Source organism: Oncorhynchus gorbuscha, linkage group LG05 (assembly GCF_021184085.1).
Source record: "Oncorhynchus gorbuscha isolate QuinsamMale2020 ecotype Even-year linkage group LG05, OgorEven_v1.0, whole genome shotgun sequence".
Lineage (NCBI taxonomy): Eukaryota > Metazoa > Chordata > Actinopteri > Salmoniformes > Salmonidae > Oncorhynchus > Oncorhynchus gorbuscha.
Genome location: NC_060177.1, coordinates 6,850,490 through 6,870,416, shown reverse-complemented (window position 1 = coordinate 6,870,416; position 19,927 = coordinate 6,850,490). Strand labels below are relative to the sequence as shown.

General features: G+C 43.5%; 1 protein-coding gene across 1 annotated transcript; it reads left to right on the top strand.

Moving 5' to 3' along the window:
• Positions 1-6,103: 6,103 nt before the first annotated feature.
• On the top strand, positions 6,104-16,146 carry LOC124035480 (very long-chain acyl-CoA synthetase-like). The gene is made up of 4 exons (XM_046348932.1): positions 6,104-6,112; positions 7,945-8,042; positions 14,022-14,152; positions 15,239-16,146. The coding sequence occupies exons 3-4, from the start codon at positions 14,042-14,044 to the stop codon at positions 15,413-15,415; spliced, it is 288 nt and encodes a 95-aa protein (XP_046204888.1). The 5' UTR covers positions 6,104-6,112; positions 7,945-8,042; positions 14,022-14,041; the 3' UTR covers positions 15,416-16,146.
• The last annotated feature ends 3,781 nt before the right edge of the window (positions 16,147-19,927 follow it).

The following is a 19,927-nucleotide window of genomic DNA, read 5'->3' as shown; positions in this document are numbered from 1 at the left end:
GTAATACACTATATGACTGTACAGACTCCTGTCTCTATGACTGTCTCTAATGGTAATACACTATATGACTGTACAGACTCCTGTCTCTATGACTGTCTCTAATGGTAATACACTATATGACTGTACAGACTCCTGTCTCTAATGGTAATACACTATATGACTGTACTGACTCCTGTCTCTATGACTGTCTCTAATGGTAATACACTATATGACTGTACAGACTCCTGTCTCTAATGGTAATACACTATATGACTGAACAGACTCCTGTCTCTATGACTGTACTGACTCCTGTCTCAAATGGTAATACACTATATGACTGTACAGACTCCTGTCTCTATGACTGTACAGACTCCTGTCTCTATGACTGTACAGACTCCTGTCTCTATGACTGTCTCTAATGGTAATACACTATATGACTGAACAGACTCCTGTCTCTATGACTGTACTGACTCCTGTCACTAATGGTAATACACTATATGAATGTACAGACTCCTGTCTCTATGACTGTACAGACTCCTGTCTCTATGACTGTACAGACTCCTGGCTCTAATGGTAATACAGTATATGACAGTACAGACTCCTGTCTCTAATGATAATACACTATATGACTGTACAGACTCCTGTTTCTATGACTGTACAGACTCCTGTCTCTAATGGTAATACAGTATATGACTGTACAGACTCCTATCTCTATGACTGTACTGACTCCTGTCTCTATGACTGTCTGTAATGGTAATACACTAAATGACTGTACAGACTCCTGTCTCTATGACTGTCTCTAATGGTAATACACTATATGACTGTACAGACTCCTGTCTCTATGACTGTACTGACTCCTGTCTCTATGACTGTCTCTAATGGTAATACACTATATGACTGTACAGACTCCTGTCTCTATGACTGTACTGACTCCTGTCTCTAATGGTAATACACTATATGACTGTACTGACTCCTGTCTCTAATGTTAATACAGTATATGACAGTACAGACTCCTGTCTCTAATGATAATACACTATATGACTGTACAGACTCCTGTTTCTATGACTGTACTGACTCCTGTCTCTAATGGTAATACAGTATATGACTGTACAGACTCCTGTCTCTATTGGTAATACACTATATGACTGTACAGACTCCTGTCTCTAATGGTAATACACTATATGACTGAACAGACTCCTGTCTCTATGACAGTACAGACTCCTGTCTCTAATGGTAATACACTATATGACTGCACAGACTCCTGTCTCTATGACTGAACACACTCCTGTCTCTATGACTGTACAGACTCCTGTCTCTAATGGTAATACACTATACGACTGTACAGACTCCTGTCTCTATTGGTAATACACTATATGACTGAACAGACTCCTGTCTCTATGACTGTACAGACTCCTGTCTCTAATGGTAATACACTATACGACTGTACAGACTCCTGTCTCTATTGGTAATACACTATATGACTGAACAGACTCCTGTCTCTATGACTGTGAAGACTCCTCTCGCTATGACTGTGCAGACTCCTGTCTCTATGACTGTCTCTAATGGTAATACACTATATGACTGTGCAGACTCCTGTCTCTAATGGTAATACACTATATGACTGTACAGACTCCTGTCTCTATGACTGAACAGACTACTGTCTCTATGACTGTACAGACTCCTGTCTCTAATGGTAATACACTATATGACTGAACAGACTCCTGTTTCTATGACTGTACAGACTCCTGTCTCTATGACTGTCTCTAATGGTAATAAACTATATGACTGAACAGACTCCTGTCTCTATGACTGTAGACTCCTGTCTCTATGACTGTAGACTCCTGTCTCTATTGGTAATACACTATATGACTGTACAGACTCCTGTCTCTACTGGTAATACACTATATGACTGTACAGACTCCTGTCTCTATGACTGTACAGACTCCTGTCTCTATGACTGAACAGACTCCTGTCTCTATGACTGTACAGACTCCTGTCTCTAATGGTAATACACTATATGACTGAACAGACTCCTGTCTCTATGACTGTACAGACTTCTGTCTCTAATGGTAATACACTATATGACTGTGCAGACTCCTGTCTCTATTGGTAATACACTATATGACTGAACAGATACCTGTCTCTATGACTGTCTCTAATGGTAATACACTATATGACTGAACAGACTCCTGTCTCTATGACTGTGCAGACTCCTGTCTCTATGACTGTACAGACTCCTGTCTCTAATGGTAATACACTATATGACTGTACAGACTCCTGTCTCTATGACTGTGCAGACTCCTGTCTCTATGACTGTGCAGACTCCTGTCTCTAATGGTAATACACTATATGACTGTACAGACTCCTGTCTCTATGACAGTACAGACTCCCGTCTCTATGACTGTGCAGACTCCTGTCTCTATGACTGTGCAGACTCCTGTCTCTAATGGTAATACACTAAATGACTGTTCAAATGAGAATTTGAATTAGAAAATCATTATTGTTCACCAAATGTGTGCATTCGTCTTTGACTTCACAATAACACGATTGACATTACAACCAAAATAAAAACATTGAAAAGATGAATGTTTGTGTTTTCTCCCAACGTTCCAGAGAGACAACGACAGAAAGCACAAAGTCAGGCTGGCCATTGGTAACGGTGTGAGAGCAGAGATATGGAAGGAATTCCTCAACCGCTTTGGGAGCATCTACGTGAGGGAGTTTTATGCTTCAACGGAGGGCAATGTGGGATTGATCAACTACACCGGGAAGATAGGAGCTATCGGACGAGTCAACTACCTGCACCGGGTAAGGACTGACTCTGGAACAGCCCTGTCTCCTGGGCCCGGATTCTTAATGTCTCACTACCTACACCAGGTAAGGACTGACTCCTGAACAGCCCTGTCTCCTGGGCCCGGATTCATAATGTCTCACTACCTACACCAGGTAAGGACTGACTCCTGAACAGCCCTGTCTCCTGGGCCCGGATTCATAATGTCTCACTACCTACACCGGGTAAGGACTGACTCCTGAACAGCCCTGTCTCCTGGGCCCGGATTCATAATGTCTCACTACCTGCACCAGGTAAGGACTGACTCCTGAACAGCCCTGTCTCCTGGGCCCGGATTCATAATGTCTCACTACCTACACCCGGTAAGGACTGACTCCTGAACAGCCCTGTCTCCTGGGCCCGGATTCATAATGTCTCACTACCTGCACCGGGTAAGGACTGACTCCTGAACAGCCCTGTCTCCTGGGCCCGGATTCATAATGTCTCACTACCTACACCAGGTAAGGACTGACTCCTGAACAGCCCTGTCTCCTGGGCCCGGATTCATAATGTCCCCCCCCCTGTTCATGAAACCTTATTCATTATGATCTAAAAGGCAAATCTGGATCCCTAGATCAGTACTCCTACTCTGAGACACTTTATGACTAAGGGGCCTGAAGATCTGACTCCTAAAGAACCATGGTTGGGGACAATTCCATTTAATTTCAGTTACTGAATTGAAATGGAATTGACTCCAACTCTACTGAGATATCATGCTTTCCTCTACATGTAAATGCCATTTGAATAATTTAGAAGACGTTCTTATCCAGACTCACAGTTAGTACATTTATCTTAACATAGCTAGATACTTATATTTGTATTAAATTGGTAAAGCTTGTACTTCTTACATTGGACATTTTACCAGGGTTGGGATCCGAACATCAACTGAAATGCTGTGTCTTTATCACAGTGATGTCTCTCCTGTCTCTCTTATAGAATCTGTTTCACTATGTTCTGATCATGATGTCTCTCCTGTCTCTTATAGAATCTGTTTCACTATGTTCTGATCATGATGTCTCTCCTGTCTCTGTTATAGAATCTGTTTCACTATGTTCTGATCATGATGTCTCTGTTATAGAATCTGTTTCACTATGTTCTGATCATGATGTCTCTCCTGTCTCTGTTATAGAATCTGTTTCACTATGTTCTGATCATGATGTCTCTCTTATAGAATCTGTTTCACTATGTTCTGATCATGATGTCTCTCTTATAGAATCTGTTTCACTATGTTCTGATCATGATGTCTCTCTTATAGAATCTGTTTCACTATGTTCTGATCATGATGTCTCTCTTATAGAATCTGTTTCATATGTTCTGAATCTGTTTACTGTTTCACTATGTTCTGATCATGATGTCTCTCTTATAGAATCTGTTTCACTATGTTCTGATCATGATGTCTCTCCTATGTCTGATCATGATGTCTTATAGAATCTGTTTCACTATGTTCTGATCATGATGTCTCTCCTGTCTCTTATAGAATCTGTTTCACTATGTTCTGATCATGATGTCTCTCCTGTCTCTTATAGAATCTGTTTCACTATGTTCTGATCATGATGTCTCTCTGTTTCACTATGTTCTGATCATGATGTCTCTCTTATAGAATCTGTTTCACTATGTTCTGATCATGATGTCTCTCTTATAGAATCTGTTTCACTATGTTCTGATCATGATGTCTCTCTGTTTCACTATGTTCTGATCATGATGTCTCTCCTGTCTATAGAATCTGTTTCACTATGTTCTGATCATGATGTCTCTGTTATAGAATCTGTTTCACTATGTTCTGATCATGATGTCTCTCCTGTCTCTTTATAGAATCTGTTTCACTATGTTCTGATCATGATGTCTCTCCTGTCTCTTATAGAATCTGTTTCACTATGTTCTGATCATGATGTCTCTCCTGTCTCTTATAGAATCTGTTTCACTATGTTCTGATCATGATGTCTCTCTTATAGAATCTGTTTCACTATGTTCTGATCATGATGTCTCTCTTATAGAATCTGTTTCACTATGTTCTGATCATGATGTCTCTCTTATAGAATCTGTTTCACTATGTTCTGATCATGATGTCTCTCTTATAGAATCTGTTTCACTATGTTCTGATCATGATGTCTCTCCTGTCTCTGTTATAGAATCTGTTTCACTATGTTCTGATCATGATGTCTCTCTTATAGAATCTGTTTCACTATGTTCTGATCATGATGTCTCTCCTGTCTCTCTTATAGAATCTGTTTCACTATGTTCTGATCATGATGTCTCTCTTATAGAATCTGTTTCACTATGTTCTGATCATGATGTCTCTCCTGTCTCTTATAGAATCTGTTTCACTATGTTCTGATCATGATGTCTCTCTTATAGAATCTGTTTCACTATGTTCTGATCATGATGTCTCTGTTATAGAATCTGTTTCACTATGTTCTGACATGATGTCTCTCCTGTCTCTGTTATAGAATCTGTTTCATATGAATCTGTTCTGTTTCACTATGTTCTGATCATGATGTCTCTCCTATAGAATCTCTTTCATATGTTCTGATCATGATGTCTCTCCTGTCTCTCTTATAGAATCTGTTTCACTATGTTCTGATTAAATGTCTCTCACAGAAGAGATGAACCAATCAGATGACTCTCTGTTTCACCGGACTGATGTCTCTGTTAGAATCTGTTTCAAGGTGAGATGCTCTTTCATAGGTGTTCTGTTGTCTCTCCTGTCTCTTATAGAATCTGTTTCACTATGTTTAACCAGGATGTCTCTCCTGTCTCTGTTATAGAATCTGTTTCAATATGTTCTGAAAATCACATGTCTCTCAATAGAATCTGTTTCATGTTTGGGTGATGTCTCTCCTGTCTCTGTTAAGTTTCACTGTGTTCTGGGTATACATTATGGTGTCTCCTGTGTGTGTGTATGTGTGTGTGTGTGTGTGTTCTGATCATGATGTCTCTCCTGTCTCTTATAGAATCTGTTTCACTATGTTCTGATCATGATGTGTCTCTTATAGAATCTGTTTCACTATGTTCTGTCATGATGTCTCTCTTCCTGAAGATGAAACAGGACTGTTGGTGTGCCAGATCACGGACATCGTCTCCTTTTGTTATAGATATCTGTTTCACTATGTTCAGCCAGCAGACATAGAATCTGAATGAGACATGATGTCTCTCTTATAGAATCTGTTTTATGTTCAGAAAGGAGATCTGTTTCACTTTTCAGTGGAGACCTGCTGAAGATCTGTTTCACTATGTTCTGACAATGTCTTTATTTACTTTCAGGATCATGATGTCTCTCCTGTCTCTTATAGAAGATACATTCAGGTACGTATTCTGACCTACAGTATGGCATTATATTTTTCAGTTGAGTTATATTGGCCTTTATTTAACAGGTGGAAGGGTGTACAATAATGACCATATTCTAATTATATTTAGTTGAGTTATATTGACCCCAAGAGGTGGACTGTTGGTGTGAGAATATATTATATTTAGTTGAGTTGTGTTGACCCCAAGAGGTGGAAGGGAGAGAATATATTATATTATATTTAGTTGAGTTGAATTGACCCCTGAAGATGAAACAGGAAGTTGGTGTGAATAGATTATATTATATTTAGTTGGATATTGACAGCCAGCAGACAGGTGGAAGGGAGAGACCATATTATATTATATTTAGTTGAGTTGAATTGACCCCAACAGGTGGAAGGGAGAGAATATTATATATATTATATTTAGTTGAGTTATATTGACCCCAAGAGGTGGAAGGGAGAGAATATTATATTATATTTAGTTGAGTTATATTGACCCCAAGAGGTGGAAGGGAGAGAATATTATATTATATTTAGTTGAGTTATATTGACCCCAAGAGGTGGAAGGGAGAGAATATATTATATTTAGTTGAGTTATATTGACCCCAAGAGGTGGAAGGGAGAGAATATATTATATTTAGTTGAGTTGAATTGACCCCAAGAGGTGGAAGGGAGAGACCATATTATATTATATTTAGTTGAGTTATATTGACCCCTACAGGTGGAAGGGAGAGACCATATTATATTATATTTAGTTGAGTTATATTGACCCCTACAGGTGGAAGGGAGAGACCATATTATATTATATTTAGTTGAGTTATATTGACCCCAAGAGGTGGAAGGGAGAGAATATATTATATTTAGTTGAGTTGAATTGACCCCAAGAGGTGGAAGGGAGAGACCATATTATATTATATTTAGTTGAGTTGAATTGACCCCAAGAGGTGGAAGGGAGAGAATATATTATATTATATTTAGTTGAGTTGAATTGACCCCAAGAGGTGGAAGGGAGAGAATATATTATATTATATTTAGTTGAGTTGAATTGACCCCTACAGGTGGAAGGGAGAGAATATATTATATTTTATTTAGTTGAGTTATATTGACCCCTACAGGTGGAAGGGAGAGAACATATTATATTATATTTAGTTGAGTTATATTGACCCCTACAGGTGGAAGGGAGAGAACATATTATATTATATTTAGTTGAGTTATATTGACCCCTACAGGTGGAAGGGAGAGAACATATTATATTTTATTTAGTTGAGTTATATTGACCCCTACAGGTGGAAGGGAGAGAACATATTATATTATATTTAGTTGAGTTGTATTGACCCCTACAGGTGGAAGGGAGAGAATATATTATATTTTATTTAGTTGAGTTGTATTGACCCCTACAGGTGGAAGGGAGAGAACATATTATATTATATTTAGTTGAGTTGTATTGACCCCTACAGGTGGAAGGGAGAGAATATATTATATTTTATTTAGTTGAGTTGTATTGACCCCTAAAGGTGGAAGGGAGAGAATATATTATATTTTATTTAGTTGAGTTGTATTGACCCCTACAGGTGGAAGGGAGAGAACATATTATATTATATTTAGTTGAGTTATATTGACCCCTACAGGTGGAAGGGAGAGAACATATTATATTATATTTAGTTGAGTTGTATTGACCCCTACAGGTGGAAGGGAGAGAACATATTATATTATATTTAGTTGAGTTATATTGACCCCTACAGGTGGAAGGGAGAGAATATATTATATTATATTTAGTTGAGTTATATTGACCCCTACAGGTGGAAGGGAGAGAATATATTATATTTAGTTGAGTTATATTGACCCCTACAGGTGGAAGGGAGAGAATGTGGCCACAACTGAAGTAGCTGACATCCTCACCCTGATAGACTTTGTCCAAGAGGCAAATGTCTACGGCGTTCAAGTACCAGGTAAATCTAACCCGAACCTTAATCAAGTACCAGGTAAATCTAACCCGAACCTTAATCAAGTACCAGGTAAATCTAACCCTAACCCTAACCTTAATCCAAGTACCAGGTAAATCTAATCTTAATCCAAGTAGCAGGTAAATCTAACCCTAATCTTAATCCAAGTACCAGGTAAATCTAACCCTAACCTTAATCCAAGTACCAGGTAAATCTAATCTTAATCCAAGTACCAGGTAAATCTAATCTTAATCCAAGTACCAGGTAAATCTAACCCTAACCTTAATCCAAGTACCAGGTAAATCTAATCTTAATCCAAGTACCAGGTAAATCTAACCCTAACCTTAATCCAAGTACCAGGTAAATCTAATCTTAATCCAAGTACCAGGTAAATCTAACCCTAACCTTAATCCAAGTACCAGGTAAATCTAATCTTAATCCAGGTAGCAGGGAACCCTAACCTTTACCTTAAAATCAAACAGTACAATAATCCCCATAATAATCTGTCAGTTTAAACTAGAGATATCTTGCATTGGCGTCTCAATCCACCACATCCGCCGTTGTCGCGACCTTCTTAAAACAATTCCACATAGTTTAGTGGAACGCCCCCCCCGGCTTAGACAGGGTTTAGACTGTAGAGGGGTTTAAAGGGTTTAACAGTCCATTCACTCTGACATGTAATTAACCAGTAGGTCCCAATCATACGAATACAAAAACACAACCGTGACTATAAGCATTTCCCAAATGAAATGTACAACTATTGCTTCCCATTGCAAACATATTTTTCACATTCAGCACTAAAAAGTAACCAGTGATCTAAAGATGAACTAAAACAATGTTTCACACAGCATGTTATGCAGGTGAATGAGGACCCAAAAGCGACTTGGCGAAAACAGAGTCTTTATTCCAGTAAAGGAAAATAGGCAATACTCCTAGACAAATCGGAGCAGAAAACAAAACATAAAAAACTAATTCCACTCGTAGTGACGAGGACAGACTGGAGACTCGACCATAAACTGTAGGTTGCCTCGGGAAGGCACCGACCGTAGCAGACTCAGACACCTGCTCACACGCAGCATCTGAGGGAAACAAGACACAGCACGGCGAACAATATACAAGGATCCGACAGGACAGAAACGGAAAACAAGGGGAGAAATAGGGACTCTAATCAGAGGACAAGATAGGGAACAGGTGTGGAAAGACTAAATGAGTGAGTAGGAGAATAGGAACAGCTGGGAGCAGGAACGGAACGATAGAGAGAGGAGAGAGAGGGAGGGTGAGAGAGAGGGATAGAAAAAGGGAACGAACCTAATAAGACCAGCAGGGGGAAACGAACAGAAGGGAAAGCATAATATATTATGCTGGGGGGTTGATTCACTGTTGTGGTCGGCCTGTCTGGGTCCCCCCCCCCCCCTTGGGTTGTACCGTGTCGGAGATCTTTGTGGGCTATACTCGGCCTTGTCTCAGGATGGTAAGTTGGTGGTTGAAGATTTCCCTCTAGTGGTGTGGGGGCTGTGCTTTGGCAAAGTGGGTGGGGTTATATCCTTCCTGTTTGGCCCTGTCCGGGGTGTCCTCGGATGGGGCCACAGTGTCTCCTGACCCCTCCTGTCTCAGCCTCCAGTATTTATGCTGCAGTAGTTTATGTGTCGGGGGGCTAGGGTCAGTTTGTTTATCTGGAGTACTTCTCCTGTCCTATTCGGTGTCCTGTGTAAATCTAAGTGTGCGTTCTCTAATTCTCTCCTTCTCTCTTTCTTTCTCTCTCTCGGAGGACCTGAGCCCTAGAACCATGCCCCAGGACTACCTGACATGATGACTCCTTGCTGTCCCCAGTCCACCTGGCCATGCTGCTGCTCCAGTTTCAACTGGCCTGGGCCCTAGGACCATGTCCCAGGACTACCTGACATGAGGACTCCTTGCTGTCCCCAGTCCACCTGGCCATGCTCCTGCTCCAGTTTCAACTGTTCTGCCTTACTATTATTCAACCATGCTGGTCATTTATGAACATTTGAACATCTTGGCCACGTTCTGTTATAATCTCCACCCGGCACAGCCAGAAGAGGACTGGCCACCCCACATATGCTCTCTCTAATTCTCTCTTTCTTTCTCTCTCTCGGAGGACCTGAGCCCTAGGACCGTGCCCCAGGACTACCTGACATGATGGCTCCTTGCTGTCCCCAGTCCACCTGACTGTGCTGCTGCTCCAGTTTCAACTGTTCTGCCTTATTATTATTTGACCATGCTGGTCATTTATGAACATTTGAACATCTTGGTCATGTTCTGTTATAATCTCTACCCGGCACAGCCAGAAGAGGACTGGCCACCCCACATAGCCCGGTTCCTCTCTAGGTTTCTTCCTAGGTTTTGGCCTTTCTAGGGAGTTTTTCCTAGCCACCGTGCTTTTACACCTGCGTTGTTTGCTGTTTGGGGTTTTAGGCTGGGTTTCTGTACAACACTTTGAGATATCAGCTGATGTACGAAGGGCTATATAAATAAATTTGATTTGATTTGATTTGATAATGACAAGACAATATAAGACAAAACATGACAGTACCCCCCCACTCACCGAGCGCCTCCTGGCGCTCTCGAGGAGGAACACTGGCGGCAACGGAGGAAATCATAGATCACAAACAGTCCAGCATGTCCCGAGAAAGAACCGAACTCCTCTCCTCAGGACCGTAACGAAAAACGATAAAAAGGGAAACTAGGGTACTACTCTAAAAAAAAATGAGACACGGGTAGAGAACTGAAAGCTTTAGAGCAAACAGGACCAAACAGGCCAGGAGAGTAACAACTAGGGACAGACTGAGACACAGCAAGGGCAGGAACAAGAACAGGAGAGATGCGATGGCAGGGAACAGACTGAGACCCAGCAAGACCAGGAGCAGAAGCAGAAAAAAAATTACCAGACTTATTCTGCGCGCAGTCCGAACACGCAGCCACGAAACGGCGCGTGTCACGCTCCTGAGTAGGCCACCAAAACCGCTGGCGAATAGAAGCAAGCGTACCCCGAACGCCGGGATGGCCAGCTAACTTGGCAGAGTGAGCCCACTGAAGAACAGCCAGACGAGTAGAAACAGGAACGAAAAGAAGGTTACTAGGACAAGCGCGCGGCGACGCAGTGTGCGTGAGTGCTTGCTTAACCTGTCTCTCAATTCCCCAGACAGTCAACCCGACAACACGCCCAACAGGAAGGATCCCCTCGGGATCGGTAGAAGCCACAGAAGAACTAAAGAGACGGGATAAAGCATGAGGCTTGGTGTTCTTAGTACCCGGGCAATAAGAAATAACGAACTCGAAACGAGCGAAACACAACGCCCAACGAGCATGACGCGCATTCAGTCGTTTGGCAGAACGGATGTACTCAAGGTTCTTTTGGTCAGGCCAAACGACAAAAGGAACGGTCGCCCCCTCCAACCACTGTCGCCATTTGCCTAGGGCTAAACGGATGGCGAGCAGTTCGCGGTTAGCCACATCATAGTTACGTTCCGACGGTGACAGGCGATGAGAAAAATACGCACAAGGGTGGACCCCATCGTCAGTATCGGAGCGCTGGGACAGAATGGCTCCCACGCCCAGCCCCGACGCGTCAACCTCAACAATAAACTGTTTAGTGACGTCAGGTGCAACAAGGATAGGAGCGGATGCAAAACGCTTCTTGAGGAGATCAGAACAACAATCATACGACCGGTGAGGAGGAAGGGAGTTAGCTCTGGACCGACTGAAGACCGAGCGCAGATCATGATATTCCTCCGGCACTCCTGTCAAATCACCAGGTTCCTCCTGAGAAGAGGGGACAGAACAAACAGGAGGAATAGCAGACATTAAACACTTCACATGACAAGAAACGTTCCAGGAAAGGATAGAATTACTAGACCAATCAAAAGAAGGATTATGACACACTAGCCAGGGATGACCCAAAACAACAGGTGTAAAAGGTGAACAAAAAATCAAAAAGAAATGGTCTCACTATGGTTACCAGATACAGTGAGGGTTAAAGGTAGGGTTTCACATAATATACTGGGGAGAGGACTACCATCCAAGGCGAACATGACCGTGGGCTCCCCTAACTGTCTGAGAGGAATGTCATGTTCCCGAGCCCAGGCTTCGTCCATAAAACAGCCCTCCGCCCCAGAGTCTATTAAAGCACTGCAGGAAGCTGCCGATCCGGTCCAGCGTAGATGGACCGGTAAGGTAGTACAGGTACTTGACGGAGAGGACCGTCTAGTAGCGCTTATCAGTCGCCCTCCGCTTACTGATGAGCTCTGCCTTTAACTGGACATGAAATGACAAAATGACCAGCGGAACCGCAATAGAGACAGAGGCGGTTGGTGATTCTCCGTTCCCTCTCCTTAGTCGAAATGCGAATACCCCCCAGCTGCATGGGCTCAACACCTGAGTCAGTGGGGAAAGACGGTAGTGTCGGAGAGAGGGGAGACACAGTTAACGCGAGCTCTCTTCTATGAGCTCTGTGACGAAGATCTACCCGTCGTTCAATGCGAATAGCGAGTTCAATCAAAGAATCCACGCTGGATGGAACCTCCCGAGAGAGAATCTCATCCTTAACCTTAGCGTGGAGTCCCTCCAGAAAACGAGCGAGCAACGCCTGCTCGTTCCAGTTACTGGAGGCAGCAAGGGTGCGAAACTCTATAGAGTAATCCGTTATGGATCGATTACCTTGACATAGGGAAGACAGGGACCAGGAAGCTTCTTTCCCAAAAACTGAACGATCAAAAACCCTTATCATCTCCTCTTTAAAGTTCTGGTAATTGTTAGAACAATCAGCCCTTGCCTCCCAGATAGCTGTGCCCCACTCTCGAGCCCGGCCAGAAAGGAGTGATATGACGTAAGCAACCCGAGCTCTCTCTCTAGAGTATGTGTTGGGTTGGAGAGAGAACACAATATCACACTGGGTGAGAAAGGAGCGGCACTCCGTGGGCTGCCCGGAGTAACAAGGTGGGTTATTAACCCTAGGTTCCGGAGGCTCGGAAGACCAGGAAGTAGCTGGTGGCACGAGACGAAGACTCTGATACTGTCCTGAGAGGTCGGAGACCTGAGCGGCCAGGGTCTCAACGGCATGCCGAGCAGCAGACAATTCCTGCTCGTGTCTGCCGAGCATCGCTCCCTGGAACTCGAGAGTAGAGTAGAGAGAATCCATAGTCGCTGGGTCCATTCTTGGTCGGATCCTTCTGTTATGCAGGTGAATGAGGACCCAAAAGCGACTTGGCGAAAACAGAGTCTTTATTCCAGTAAAGGAAAATAGGCAATACTCCTAGACAAATCGGAGCAGAAAACAAAACATAAAAAACTAATTCCACTCGTAGTGACGAGGACAGACTGGAGACTCGACCATAAACTGTAGGTTGCCTCGGGAATGCACCGACCGTAGCAGACTCAGACACCTGCTCACACGCAGCATCTGAGGGAAACAAGACACAGCACGGCGAACAATATACAAGGATCCGACAGGACAGAAACGGAAAACAAGGGGAGAAATAGGGACTCTAATCAGAGGACAAGATAGGGAACAGGTGTGGAAAGACTAAATGAGTGAGTAGGAGAATAGGAACAGCTGGGAGCAGGAACGGAACGATAGAGAGAGGAGAGAGAGGGAGGGGGAGAGAGAGGGATAGAAAAAGGGAACGAACCTAATAAGACCAGCAGGGGGAAACGAACAGAAGGGAAAGCATAATGACAAGACAATATAAGACAAAACATGACACAGCAAGCGAGCTGGTATAAAAAGTACAGTTCCACTCGCCACATGATCATCATTTCAAACTTAACTTCTTAATAAAAGTGAAAGGAGAATTCCCATCCAAAAACAATCTTTTGGTATTGCTTTCATTCGTCCACTGTTGATACAGTCCCAAAATGTTTTGCATGTCAAAGGACTGGAACTTTAAAATACAGGAAGTGTCGTCACCGAATGATGCGTTCTGATGGTTTAGTTGTTGGAATGAGGCATTGTTGTATTCTGTCTCCAAGGCAACGAGGGGAGGATAGGAATGGCTGCCGTCACGGTGAAGGGGGGAGAACAGTTTGATGGCAACAAAACGTTCAGCCATGTAGCCAGCTTCCTACCGGCGTATGCACGGCCCCGCTTCATACGCATCCAGGTAACTATTCAAAAGTCTTTCTTCCTTATATTTACATCATTAATTGTAGACAATTCATGTTATTATTTATTTGAAAGTAGATTACATTTTTTTTGGTGCTTTTGTTTCAACCTACGGGTTGAAAAACGCTATGTGGGAGCATATCGGGGTGCGTTGACTCTTTTTGTGGTTATGAGATCAGGGGGTTATCTGGATTAAAAATGAACGTAAGCGCTATCAGCCCGTCGGCTTGGCTGCATTTTGGAGACAATTTTAGAGGCCCCCATCTTGGAGAGAAATATTTGCATTTTGAAGTCAATTTCCTACAATTCTACACGTCTCAATGGAGCTGAAACAAGTTTTTGCAGTTTTAAAGCTAATTTCCTTCAATTCTACGCATTTAGTTAAATGCTGTGTTCTTTTGTTCAACCAAAAAAACAAAATCTATACGATCCAGGCTGTATCACATCCGGCCGTGATTGGGAGTCCCATAGGGGGCGCACAATTGGCCCAGTGTTGGCCGGGGTAGGCCCTCATTGTAAATAACAATTTGTTCTTAACTGACTTGCCTCGTTAAATAAATCTTACATGTAAAAAGTAAAACAAATCTATAATGCTAAATTCATTGTTTTTGTAATGTTCTATTCTCCCTGACTCTCTAGCTTTTATTTTGGTTATTGTTAGCTCTCAAAGATTATATTATTGAAAAATAATATTTTACTCGTTTAAGTTTACACCGAAATGTTTTTTTTTTCACCCCAAAAAGGTATTTAAAAATACATTTTTACACTGTTTGGACTTAGTCCACCAGAAGAACCGCTTCGACGGCCCGCCCAAGGATTTCAATGGCAGAAAAATCCCTGGAGATGAATAGTGAATAGTCCACTGAGCCCAAAGCCTGTGTGTGTTTACATGTCTCTCTCCTGTCTGTCTGTCTGTCTGTCTGTCTGTCTGTCTGTCTGTCTGTCTGTCTGTCTGTCTGTCTGTCTGTCTGTCTGTCTGTCTGTCTGTCTGTCTGTCTGTCTGTCTGTCTGTCTGTCTGTCTGTCTGTCTGTCTGTCTGTCTGTCTGTCTGTCTGTCTGTCTGTCTCCCCCCCCCTCCATCCAGAATGCGGTGGAGATGACGGGGACCTTCAAACAGATGAAGGTGAGGTTAGTGGAGGAAGGTTTCGACCCGGCAGGCATCACAGACCCTCTGTACATCCTACAGGAGAGTAATCAGAGTTACACACCAATGACTGGCCAGATCTACGGCTCCATAGTGTCAGGCATCATCAAGCTGTGAACAGATCTGTGGTGATACTACTCCTGGGTCCTATTCATTAGGACATGCAATTGAAAACGTTTCAATAATGTTTTGAAACAGGAAACAAAAATGAGTATTACTTAGTCCCTCCCTGTTTTAGTCCACGCCAGCCCTCATTCTTTACCTGCGGCATCGTCTGAGACCGGCCACCCGGACAGCTAATGAAACTTAGGAGTATTTCTGTCAGTAATAAAGCCCTTTTGTGTGGAAAATCTCATTCTGATTGGCTGGGCCTGTGTTGAAGTGATTTAAATGTTGAAAGATAATGATGAAATAATTCCACTCTGAAACCTTATAACTGTATGAAATTGATTAGAATCATACAATTATTATCTGATGGTTTTGTGTAGTTTTAGTCAGTAAAATTATATATATGTGAGTGTAGTTTTAGTCAGAATTAGGGTTAAACAATATATCTGTACAATATGTCTTTATAGTGTCTTAAACACAGACTCTCTGAGCAAAATTCAGTGCCGACCTGGCTAGAGGTTTGGGAGAGGACAGGGAGTACTTCTCAAGGTCTCCCTAATCTTTGTCGGCTGGGTAATGATACAGTATGTGCGTAGGATACCTACTGTTTGTGTGTGGAAGTATGTGCGTAGGATACCAACTGTTTGTGTGTGAATGTAAGTGCTTAAGGAGCCAGTATAAAATGAATGGTTTTGTACAACGGACCAGCGCTCTCATGAATAAACATTTTGACTATCATAGCTGGGCCTCTGTCTGTTTCATTCAACCAGTATCTTACAAATTCTGAGTTGCAGACTGAGTAGTTTAATTGAATTGGGTTTTGAACATTGAGAACATAATTCTCGTGACAACCTGGGCCTGACTCCCAAGTGGGTGGGCCTATGCCCTCCTAGGCCCATCTATGGCTGCGCCCCTGCCCAGTCGTGAAATCCATAGATTAGGGCCTAATTCAAATCAAATTGATTTATATAGCCCTTCGTACATCAGCTGATATCTCAAAGTGCTGTACAGAAGCCCAGCCTAAAACCCCAAACAGCAAGCAATGCAGGTGTAGAAGCACGGTGGAAAAACTCCCTAGAAAGGCCAAAACCTAGGAAGAAACCTAGAGAGGAACCAGGCTATGTGGGGTGGCCAGTCCTCTTCTGGCTGTGCCGGGTGGAGATTATAACAGAACATGGCCAAGATGTTCAAATGTTCATAAATTACCAGCATGGTCCAATAATAATAAGGCAGAACAGTTGAAACTGGAGCAGCAGCACAGCCAGGTGGACTGGGGAAAGCAAGGAGTCATCATGTCAGGTAGTCCTGAGGCATGGTCCTAGGGCTCAGGTCCTCCGAGAGAGAGAAAGAAAGAGAGAAAGATAGAATTAGAGAGAGCACACTTAAATTCACACAGGACACCGAATAGGACAGGAGAAGTACTCCAGATATAACAAACTGACCCTAGCCCCCCCTGACACATAAACTACTGCAGCATAAATACTGGAGGCTGAGACAGGAGGGGTCAGGAGACACTGTGGCCCCATCCGAGGACACCCCTGAACAGGGCCAAACAGGAAGGATATAACCCCACCCACTTTGCCAAAGCACAGCCCCCACACCACTAGAGGGATATCTTCAACCACCAACTTACCATCCTGAGACAAGGCTGAGTATAGCCCACAAAGATCTCCGCCACGGCACAACCCAAGGGGGGAGGGGGGGGGGGGGCGCCAACCCAGACAGGATGATCACATCAGTGACTCAACCCACTCAGGTGACGCACCCCCTCCCAGGGACGGTATGAGAGAGCCCCAGTAAGCCAGTGACTCAGCCCCTGTAATAGGGTTAGAGGCAGAGAATCCCAGTGGAAAGAGGGGAACCGGCCAGGCAGAGACAGCAAGGGCGGTTCGTTGCTCCAGAGCCTCTCCGTTCACCTTCCCACTCCTGGGCCAGACTACACTCAATCATATGACCCACTGAAGAGATGAGTCTTCAGTAAAGACTTAAAGGTTGAGACCGAGTTTGCGTCCTAATTTATTTATTTCAATTGACTGATTTCCTCATAAGAATTAAAATCATAAATTCAATAAAATCATTGAAATTGTTGCATGATGTGTTTATATTTTTGTGTCTATATTATTGAGCTTTTGTGTAAACAGTGTCACTCTTCGTCCCAGCAACTGGAATAGTTTTTGTTTTGTTGTTGAAACGGAGGAGAGGAGTATCCGTCAGTGTGGTAAAACATTTTCTATAAAAACTCTTCACCAAAAAAGATTATCAGAACAATTTCTGAAGCACAGTAACTACTCTCATTACTGCTAGAACACTGCATTTCCTGTCCAGCCTGTTTTAGTCTGTAATAACTATTATCTGGTATCCAGTCCAGCCTGTTTTAGTCAGTAATAACTGTTATCTGGTTTCCAGACAGTTCTAAGAGCATCCCAATATTACTCCCCATTTCCTATAGTAAACCCGTTTTGACTAGAGCCCTATGAACCCTTGTGAAAAGGAGTTCACTATCATATAGGGAATAGGGTGCCATTTGGGGGAAAGCTACCAGTCCTCGACCGGGGGCCTCATTCCTCCAAATCAAAGTTTATTTGTCACGTGCGCTAAATACAACAGGTCACAGTGAAATGCTACTTACAGGCTCTAACCAAGTGCAAAAAAAGGTGTGTATTGTTAAGTAAAGAAATAAAACAACAGTAAAAAGACATTTGAAAATAAGAGTAGCAAGGCTATATACAGACACCGGTTAGTCAGGCTTATTGCGGTAGCATGTACATGTAGGTATGGTTAAAGTGACTATGCATATATGACGAAGAGAGAGTAGCAGTAGTGTAAAAAGAGGGGTTGGCGGGTGGTGGGACACAATGCAGATAGCCCGGTTAGCCAATTGGCGGGAGTACTGGTTGGTCGGGCAAATTGAGGTAGTATGTATATTAATGTATAGTTAAAGTGACTATGTATATATGATAAACAGAGAGTAGCAGCAGCGTAAAAGAGCGGTTGGGGGGTGGCAAACAATACAAATAGTCTGGGTAGCCATTTGGTTACCTGTTCAGGAGTCTTATGGCTTGGGGGTAAAAACGGTTGAGAAGCCTTTTTGTCCTAGACTTGGCACTCTGGTACCGCTTGCCATGCGGTAGTAGAGAGAACAGTCTATGACTGGGGTGGCTGGGGTCTTTACAATTTTACGGCCTTCCTCTGGCACCTTCTGGTGTAGAGGTCCTGGATGGGCCGTACGCACTACTGGGCAGTACGCACTACTGGGCCGTACGCACTACCCTCTGAAGTGCCTTGCGGTTGGAGGCCGAGCAATTGCCATACCAGGCAATGATGCAACTGGTCAGGATGCTCTCGATGTTGCAGCTGTAGAACATTTTGAGGATCTCAGGACCCATGCCAAATCTTTTTAGTTTCCTGAGGGGGAATTGACTTTGTCATGCCCTCTTCTCGCCTGTCTTGGTGTATTTGGACCATGATAGTTTGTTGGTGATGTGGACACCAAGGAACTTGAAGCTCTCAACCTGCTCCACTACAGCCCCGTCGATGAGAATGGTGGCGTGCTCGGTGCTCCTTTTCCTGTAGTCCACAATCATCTCCTTAGTCTTGGTTACATTGAGGGATAGGTTGCTATTCTGGCACCACCCGGCCAGATCTCTGGCCTCCTCCCTATAGTCTGTCTCGTCGTTGTCGGTGATCAGGCCTACCACTGTTGTGTCGTCTGCAAACTTAATGATGGTGTTGGAGTCGTGCCTGGCCATGCAGTTGTGGGTGAACAGGGAGTACAGGAGGGGACTGAGCACGCACCCCTGGGGAGCTCCAGTGTTGAGGATCAGTATGGCAGATGTGTTGCTACCTACCCTCACCACCTGGGGGTGGCCTGTTAGGAAGTCCAGGATCCAGTTGTAGAGGGAGGTGTTTAGTCCCAGGTTCCTTAGCTTAGTGATTAGCTTTGAGGGTACTATGGTGTTGAACGCTGAGCTGTAGTCAATGAATAGCATTCTCACATAGTTGTTCCTTTTGTCCAGGTGGGAAAGGGCAGTGTGGAGTGCAATAGAGATTGCATCAAAAGTGGATGTGTTTGGGCGGTATGTAAATTGGAGTGGGTCTAGGGTTTCTGGGATAATGGTGTTGATGTGAGCCATTACCAGCCTTTCATGGCTATGGACGTGAGTGCTACGGGTCTGTAGTCATTTAAGCAGGTTGCCTTTGTGTTCTTGGGCACAGGGACTATGGTGGTCTGCTTGAAACATGTTGGTATTACAGACTCAATCAGGGACATGTTGAAAATGTCAGTGAAGACACCCGCCAGTTGGTCATCACATGCCCGGAGCACACGTCCTGATAATCCGTTTGGCCCCGCAGGTTGTGTATGTTGACCTGTTTAAAGGTCTTACTCACGTCAGCTACGGAGAGCGTGATCACACAGTCGTCCGGAACAGCTGATGCTCTCATGCATGCCTCAGTGTTACTTGCCTCTAAACATAGAAGTGATTTAGCTCGTCTGGTAGGTTCGTGTCACTGGACAGATCG

What these genes read in the sequence shown, in the direction of transcription:
- LOC124035480 (XM_046348932.1), top strand. Translation starts at nt 14,042, where the DNA reads ATGGCTGCCGTCACGGTGAAGGGGGGAGAACAGTTTGATGGCAACAAA. An exon ending in CCCGCTTCATACGCATCCAG is followed by an intron (nt 14,153 to 15,238) that starts GTAACTATTCAA and finishes CCCTCCATCCAG; the next exon opens with AATGCGGTGGAGATGACGGG.